At 35.4% G+C, this 8,927-nt stretch overlaps 1 protein-coding gene across 1 annotated transcript in view; it reads right to left on the minus strand.

Moving 5' to 3' along the window:
• LOC144963381 (dystonin-like) overlaps positions 1-8,927 on the minus strand; it is a 281,117-nt gene that overhangs the window by 52,354 nt on the left and 219,836 nt on the right. Inside the window, exons 46-55 of the mRNA XM_078897353.1 lie at positions 7,358-7,533; positions 6,306-6,468; positions 5,729-5,895; positions 5,087-5,302; positions 4,249-4,362; positions 3,587-3,737; positions 2,578-2,747; positions 1,560-1,769; positions 696-923; positions 209-421 (exon numbers count right to left, since the gene is read on the minus strand). Of these exons, the coding sequence (XP_078753479.1) occupies positions 209-421; positions 696-923; positions 1,560-1,769; positions 2,578-2,747; positions 3,587-3,737; positions 4,249-4,362; positions 5,087-5,302; positions 5,729-5,895; positions 6,306-6,468; positions 7,358-7,533 (1,808 nt within the window). The remainder of the gene's footprint in view (positions 1-208; positions 422-695; positions 924-1,559; positions 1,770-2,577; positions 2,748-3,586; positions 3,738-4,248; positions 4,363-5,086; positions 5,303-5,728; positions 5,896-6,305; positions 6,469-7,357; positions 7,534-8,927) is intronic.

Consider the following 8,927-nt stretch of genomic DNA (forward strand, 5'->3'; position numbering starts at 1 on the left):
AACTAGTAATATGGCAATCTAGATCTCAAATTTCTTGATATCACAGTAAATAGCCAGGTACATTTGTTGTTTTTGCCTATAAACCCAGTATTTGTCAAATCCACTACATTCTGTCGTTAGGGTGACCCAAAGTGGTTCTTATCTTTTTAAAAATATTTCCCTCATGAAATTCATAGTTGACCCTATCAATGGAATAACATGTTTGTACCTTGAGTTCTTCTTGTTGGTTCTTGATGACATTGATATCACTTCCAACAGGTCGAAGACTGTCCACATCACCGATGGCTTCATCCACTTCCTGCGTGAGATTTCTGAGGTCGTTGTGGATCTGTTTGACCTTGGCCAAGTTAGACATGATCTCAGCTTGTCTTTGGTCAGCCTTCTCTTTTGTGCGATCATGTTGGGCATGTAATGCATCCACCTAAAAATTTATTTAAAAGATTATCAAAGGTAAAAAATATGGTAAAAAGAGAAGGAAAAAGGGGAAAAAAAAGAAAAGAAAAGCAGGAGATAAAAGTATAAAAAAACAGCAAATATTTTGGCAAACTTACATGTGTGGTGGATAAATTGGAAATAACAGGGACAAAATAGGAATATCTATAAAACATCAAATCAATAAAAACAAAAACAAAAAACAGCATAAAACAACCCCCCCCCCCCCCCTCTCACACACACATACAAAAACAGCATCTCACCTGGTTGGACAAAATTTGTGGTTCCGAGACAAATCCAGCCATCTCCAAGTCTCTGGCCTGAGTCCTGAGATCGGCAAGAGGACCTTCCCTGTCCTGCAACTGTGTTTGGAACTCCTTCATGGTGCACAGCTGGGACTCCAACTCTTCCTCGTCTCTAGAGACAGGTCTCTGACTTGCCAGGTCAGATTCCATGTCGGATAGCTGATTGCCCATAGCTTTCAACATGTCCTGATGAAGAGAGAGGAATGACAAATGATGTATAAATGGCAGGTTTCTATCAGTTTGCAATTGATGTAATCGAATTTTTAAAAAATTTTCTTCTTGTAAACAACCACAGGGAAGAGAGAATCAGTTTTGTGGAGAGATAGAGCAGACAGGAAAAGGTGACCTGTCCCGTACGAAGAAAGAGACGAGTTTATCCACAAAGTGGCCAGCTCAGACTCCATGTTAGCTACCCATGGGTTTAAAAATGTTAAAGAAAGGAATAATAGATGCTGTACATGGCAGATTTGCAGTCGTCTTTCAAATGACTAACTTGACAAATATCATTTCTTGTCCTCTTGCAAAGAAAAAGCCAAATGGAAGAGAAAAACAGATTTTGGGGGTAAACAGAAGAGAAGGAAAGTTGACCTGTCCTGTATAGAAGAGAGGGACAGACTCCTCCACCGAATGGCATATCAAAAATAAATTGAAGAGAAACAACAACAAAAAACTCAACCCAAACAATCATTGTCACCATCACAGTAAAATAACAAACAAAAAATAGCTGTTCTTTGTGAATCCAAGAAGAACGCATCACTTAAAAACAACGATAATGTCTGCCAGTTCAAAATATGTAAACAGTAACCAGATGTCAGTTCTTACCTGGAATTGTCCCACGATGGAAGATCCAGTCTCCATATTGGACAGGAGTTCTCCCACTTCATTCTCCAAACGGGCGTGTCTGTCACGGATGTTTCGGATTTCCCCTTGAACAGCAGTAGAGTCCACATTGTCGTCCACATCAGCTCCATCCATGAGGGCATCCAAATAATCCAGCTGTGCCACAAGGCTGGAAATGTCGTCTTGGAGAGACTGTTGTCAAAACAGAGGGGGTCAAAGGTTACAATAGTTCGTTCTTTAGAAAGTAATTACCAGATATAACAGAATAAGGAAATGCATTTGCCACTGATTCCGTCTCCTTATAATAAAAACAAAGACAACACGTCACCTTAATTCATTTTTGCCACATGGTGTTCGAATTTTTAATGCGCAACTGTGATTTAAATTAAATACTATCTTTTAAATATACACTCACAAGTTCGGACTAAAGGCCAGAGGTATGGCCTATCTCAACTTATCAAATTAATATATAAAGTGTTGCTATTGGTTCTTGGTTGTATATTTTTACATTTTTGTGCATTTGCATATATTATATATGTATACATTGTCGCCATAGATTCTCAACTTTGTGTTTATACATTTTCATGCATGCCACGTCTATAAACGAGTTTCCATTTTTTTGGATGAATAAAGTATATTTAGTAAGGCAATGTCCTGAATCATATACATAATGTCATCAGATATGGTCTTCACTTCCTTTCCATGACTCCTCCTCCCACCAAATCTAAAGCGACCCAGTTATCCATTTACAACTGGGTAGACAGATCAACAGTGAAAAAAAAAAAGAAAAAGAAACTATAATATTCCTTCATAGTTGGGATCTAAAGTAGTATCACTCCATCTCCTCCTGGTAATAGAATATATTGGTGATAAAAGTTTAACATTAAAACAAACATTTAAAGCTTAGTAAGGTTTGTCTTAAGACTTGTCAAAGACAGTAAAAAGTCATTCAATCATGAAATTAAAACAATATTCAAATATTACTTATAATTTAACATACCTTGATTTTATCTATATGTTTTGGGTCCCTGGCAGCTTTGCCCATGTCTAGGTGTGCTGCCAGTTTGTCTTCCCATCGAGTCACATTGTGCCTTGTCTCTGTTATGTTCTCATCAATCTCAGACAGGCGACTCTGGAGCTCTTCAAGGTTGGAGGAACGGTCATGAAGTTCTGGAGAAAAATAAGTAATTGAAACAGGCAATAAAAAAATGAGCTTTTTTTTATATAGTGTAATATCCACTGAATGTGCTCAAAGCCCTTTACAAAGGGTCCCGGACCAACAGCAACATGTAACAAATAGAACAAGACATGATGCCTGTAAGGCGATATTACAATTTTTTTCCAAGAGAGACAACGCTGTTAACGGTCAGGTACTCTCATTTTACACCTGAGTACGGTGAGAAAGAGTCTTTTCCAAGGACTCAACTATGCACTGAGCAAGGCTCGAACCCTGGACCTTCCAATCCGAAAGCGAGTGTCATACCACAAGACCACATAGCCGCACAAAACTTCAGAAAATAAAACCAAATTGACTAAATTATAAGCAACATTATAAATTACCAGGAGTACGATTGAAAAATATTAGTGGATATGAAAGTAAAATATTACAGAAACAACTGATCACCCGACTGACTGAATTAAAAATTGTATTTCTTTCTTATTTCCATTATTTCAAATATTCATTCATCACATCAACAATATCTAAATTCTTCATTAATGCAAATAGTTCAATTTGCTTGTGGTATCTATGATGGACAATTAATTTCTTTGACATGCCACATGGAACAAGCACTGTACACCACTTCTCTATGATGCTTTTTGTTTTTAATTCTTTTTGTTTGTGTGATGCATTACAGTCTCCAATCAAGTGCTCATTCACTCCTGAGTCAAATGATGCAAGTCAAATAGATAATTGAAAAAAAAAACAACAAAAAACAAAAAACAAAAATAACAAAAACCCAAACAAATACCAGACCCAAAAAATATTCCATCACAGATCCCTTGATTACCATTATTAATGTCATCCCATCGTCTGTTGACCTCTTCCACTTTAGCCTGTAGTTCATGGCCAGGGTCTTCCACGGACCTCAACAGTTTATCTGCTTGTCGGTTGAAGTTGTCGTGGTCATGTGTCTTCTTCAGCACATCATTCTGTAGATTCTGTAAGTATCGCAATAGAATATAAAATACTCAAAAGTCAAACATACAGCCTTTCAACTAAAATTTTCCAACTGAACGTAGAAAATACAAGATGTAATATAAATAATACAAATAAAAGATAAAGCTTTAAAATAGTAATATTGACTGTTGATTTTGTTAGTAATATTGATCCTTAGAGTAGTGGCTTTGCTCTTATCTAATCAGACACTATGTCTTCATTTTTCATTGAGAAATCAAAAAAAAGTAATGTCTCCAGGTTCACACCACTGAACATGTTAGACAAATCATGACACCTATAAGGGGCTCTCATGATGAATTTCTTGACAAAGGCATCCTTATTTTCACCCAGGTCATCATTTTACACCTCATTATGGTGAGAGAAAGTGAAGAAAGTCTTTTCTTAGGACCCCAAATTTACACCACCAAACAGTGGACGTCCTGTTACAATTCGAGTGTGACATTTGCTAACCGACAAAGCTACTAATTGAAGGATTAAAGAGAAAAAAATCACCTGAAGTTCTTTCATCTTTCCAGCAATGGCAGCCTTCTCAAACTTGTCGAGATCAGTCTTTCTGAGTTTGTCCTCTGTCATACCCAACCACAGGTCCATCTTCTCAACACTTGCCTGTAGAATTATACAATGACAGGTCGAGTTATCTACACAATTCATTTCATGTAATATACATTTAAAAAAAAAAAATGTGGCTTTATATTATGATGTTTTTCCATAAAAGAGTGAAAACACACACACACACACACACAAACAAAAGAACAAACTTACAAAACACATAAGAAAAGGGTAACAGAGCCTATGCCAGATCTGAGAGAAAGCAGTTTATGCTTAACAGGCATCTTATCCATCAGGCTTGTAGCAATTGTTACTGTCAATATTACACTAAAGGGAATAAGATAAACTGACCTCCATGGGTTTTATAAACTCTTATAACTTATAGATATATGTGGAAATCACCACTATTTAAACCAAAAATGATTACCATGACTTAGCAATCATCTTAGAGAGATCTGATGTTCACTATTTATTAACCTAATCTAGCTGAGAAATTTTTTTTTTTAATTCAGAATTTTGATTTAATACGGCTTAGGTAATTTTTTTAAAAATTAAAAAATAGAGAAACGAGCCATAATTTTTTCTCTCTACAAATTGACTAGAGGGAAATTTGAGCATTCGAAAAGGTGTGTAGGATACAGTGCCATTTAAAGCTATGGTAAAAGGGGAAAACAATGTTTAAAAAATCAGGCTTCCTAGCCTTGTAATCTAGTCTTTTCAGATATTTCACATACACTGCTAGCTGCACAACACATTTTCAGAGGGAAAAGCATCGACTTACCTGGAATGCCTCAGCTGTTGCAGCTGCTTCAGAGATCTTGGCGTCTCTATCACCTACTGTCTCCTTCAGCTCTTCCCACTGTTGTCCAAGCTGGTCTATAACATCCTTCATGCCCTGGGTGTCCGATGTCGGGGATGCTTCCTGTAGGTACTGGTGACCTTTGTCAAGGAGTGCCTTGATCTCAGACTCTTTCAGATTTAGTTCTTGCATCAAGGACTAAAGATACAGTCAAAAACAAACAAAAAAAGTTCACACATTATGCATCTACATTCATGATGAAATTTCCTTTATAACATTTGTATTAATATCTCATTCTTATTTCATTCTTATCAAAGCCAATTTTCATCTATGAAAATGAACAGAAAACATTGTTATTGTTATCATTTTTCATACCTAATCATATCTGTATTAATGAAAACATGCTTTTTGGTTGACATTTTCCATATTACAAAGTGTGTTGAGCTAACCACTATAGAGATAATGCACCTTATAATTTATCATGACAACATAATTTAATTTTTTTCTTCAGAAATTGGAGTTAATAGTTGACAGGAGTTTCCTGATAAAAATGTCATGTCTTACACACTGTCCTTACCAGAAATCTAAGTACAAATGCTACTGGAATAGTAGACACTATCATACCTTGTTTTTGGACGACTGCTTGTGTAAACCATCAGAATCAGTTGTGAGAGCCGGTGAGTCCATAACAACACCAGAGGTGGCCTGGACCCACTGAAGCATCTGCTGGCAATCGGCAGAGAACTGCTCTTCCCTCTTGGATGCTTCTTCCAATGCATCTGCTCTTTGTTCTGAAAAGAAACATAAAAATACAATGCTATTATATCGATCAACTCGTCTAAAGGAAAGACATCAATTTCGACCCAATAATGAAAATCCTTATTATTTTTGGTTTTAGAGCTTAAATAGTTTTTAAATGATTAAGTTTTTTTTTTAATAAATGAAAAAAATAAATAATTCAAAACATACCAGAATTATGTCAAGACTATAAAAATTTTACAACTAAATTGTTTTTAAAAAATTGGTAATATCCTTTGAAATCCCAAATGTAAAACATGAATAATGTAATGATATGTTTTGTTCTTTTTTTTTTCTAAAATTTCCACTGACAATATTAGTCGATTTGGCTCAGTCTCCCGTTTTCCTATGAAGCTGAAAGAAGAAATCCAGAGGTATGATATCAAGAAGCAGTGACGCCTACCAAGTTTCTTGACAGTGTCATTGAGGTCTTTGTCCAGAGCGGTCATTTTGGCCCTGAGGTCAGTCTTTGTGGTGGGGTCCTTGGCACTGTCACAAAGCTTGTTACACAAATCCCTTGCCTTGTCCATTGCTGACAGTTTCTTGCGCAATTCTTCTTCCAGGGCCTGCGGTTAAAATTGTTTCAGGTAATTAAATAGAGAACAGAAAGACAAATTGTCCTAGTTCAAGGGGTGGGGGGTGTGAGGAAGGAGGGGAGGGGGTGAAAGAAGATTCCTAGAGCAATCTACCTGTATGTCTAGTTTTAAAGACCTACCATACAGCAAAGAGAGATACACTGAAATGATATCATCTATAATTTATCAATGTTAATTTATATTTTGTTACTATTTGGGATGATTTACAAGAAAAGAAATGTATCTATCTCATTTTTAAAAAATACACCAATCTGTCTCCCTCTCAGCAAAATATGGAAGTCACTGCCTAGGCAAAACCAAACATCTTATTCCAGAGGATATAGAGTTCCACGGCAGAGGGTGGAGGTGAGAGATATGGTTAGTGATTGGCCTAGTCCACAAGGTCATCAATTTAAGCAATAAGACATGGCTAGGAATGAAATAAAATCCATAAACAATTCAACACTTTTAAATCTATGAGAGTAGAGGGATGCAAAGGATCTGTTTAAAAAAAGCGATATTTTTTTGGTAGTTTTTTTTTTGTAGCATCATCACAGGTTAACTTGGCGCATAGTTGAGTCCTTCAAAGAGTCTCTTTACTCACTTTCTCTCACCATACTCAAGTGTAATATGAGTACCTGGCCGTTAACAGTGTTGTCTCTGTCCAAAAAATTGTAATATCGCCTGACAGGCATCATGTCACGTCCTACATGTTAAGTGTTGCTGTTGGTCAGGGACCCCTTACAAAGCGTTTTGAGCATGTTTAGTGGATATTGCACTTTTTTAAAGCTCAAGTTTTTTTTTAAAATGTAAAAAATTAAATTGTCATTTATATATATCTATATTAAATAATTCAATTAAAAAATACAAAAAGTGATACCTTGAGTTCATCTTTCTGTGCCTGTTGTTTGTCAGGTTGTGAGCTGACCTTGGGCAAACCATCAATCCTGTCATTACAATCTCCCAACCAATCAGCAAGCTCCCTAGAAAGGCTGGCAAACTCGCCACTCAAGCCTTGGACAGCTTCAATATTCTTCTCTCTCTCTCTCAAACGAGCTGAAATAGGAGAAATACATTTTTACAAATGACTTTACCCATAGACAAATTCAGTAAACACGTTTTAGAATTCAATTGTTTTCAACAAGTTTTAAGCTCTTAACACATAAGATGACCATCCATATTTTTTCCCCCAAACCGGTGAGAGCAGAACAAAATTCAAGTAAGGTGAAAAAAAGACGAAATATTCAATTATTTATTAAAAGACTGGTATTTTACTTTTTAAAAAAACAAACAGAGGGAAAGAGTTGAAATAAGTAAGAATGAAGCTGATCTACCCAAGTATGGCTGTGACGACTCAATCACATCATACACTTAAGTCTATATGTATATATATAATCATCAGTTATAATGATTTCAAATTCAACTGTAATTTAATAGCTTCACAAGCCAGAAAGAGTTTTATGAACCTGATTCAAACTTTAATTTTTATAACCAATGTAACATTCCAAAAGAATATTCAAAATAAGCGCTTAGAGTCTGGTGTCTCGGAGTTATAGCACTATTTAAGTTTTCAGCATTATTATTATTATTATTATTATTATTATTATAATTATAATTATTATTATTATTATTATTATTATTATTATTATTTTAAAATAATAATGTATGGGAGTAAAAAACCCCCAAAAAAGTCGATGACCCTACAGATTTGTCCATAACAACTATGACAACAGCAAAAGTGTAACAGACATGATGGCAGACAGCAACTGAATAACATTGAAGATCTTTCAATGTATTCTTGGACAAACCACCAAAGACACCAAAAACAAAACAAAAAAAAAACGACAAACAAAAAACCCCCCAAAAATAATAGCTCTTCTATCGGCTACCCAACTCCCAAATGAATGTACACATTCAGTCCTTTTTTCAAGCACAATAATGTTATGAAATTTCCTCACCGACAACTTGAGAAATTCTGACATACTTTATGAAAAATTTACTACCGAAATAGAAAACATTTCTACCACATAAGTAGGGAGGCAATAATGACTGTGGTACAGAGTCATATAAAGGCATGGCCTAACACATTCCACAGCGCATAAATGCTGCACTTTTATCTTCAATTTTGAAGCAGCAATAGTATGGATTGAATTGGATTGGAAAAGTCTCTGATAGGATGATGATGACATGGATTGTCTCACCCAAATAGGCAACCACAGGTGTCGAGGACAGTCATGTATAATAATGTCAAACGAGCACACGAAAACAAATTTATAGTTGATTGTGAAAATAAAAGTAAAACTTTCCAAAGCTCTTTTATAAAAAGATTAATTCTAGTTTTAGAAGCATTGATATCCGTTTTCACAAAGAATAAATACTCCAATATCAATAATTTTTTTCTGAACTAGTCGTATTCCTTGATATCAAGAAACAAAACTTTTATTTGAGGC

The sequence above is a fragment of the Berghia stephanieae genome, chromosome 1, assembly GCF_034508935.2.
Source record: "Berghia stephanieae isolate SIO BIC M18660-M18661 chromosome 1, UCSD_Bste_1.3, whole genome shotgun sequence".
Classification (NCBI taxonomy): domain Eukaryota; kingdom Metazoa; phylum Mollusca; class Gastropoda; order Nudibranchia; family Aeolidiidae; genus Berghia; species Berghia stephanieae.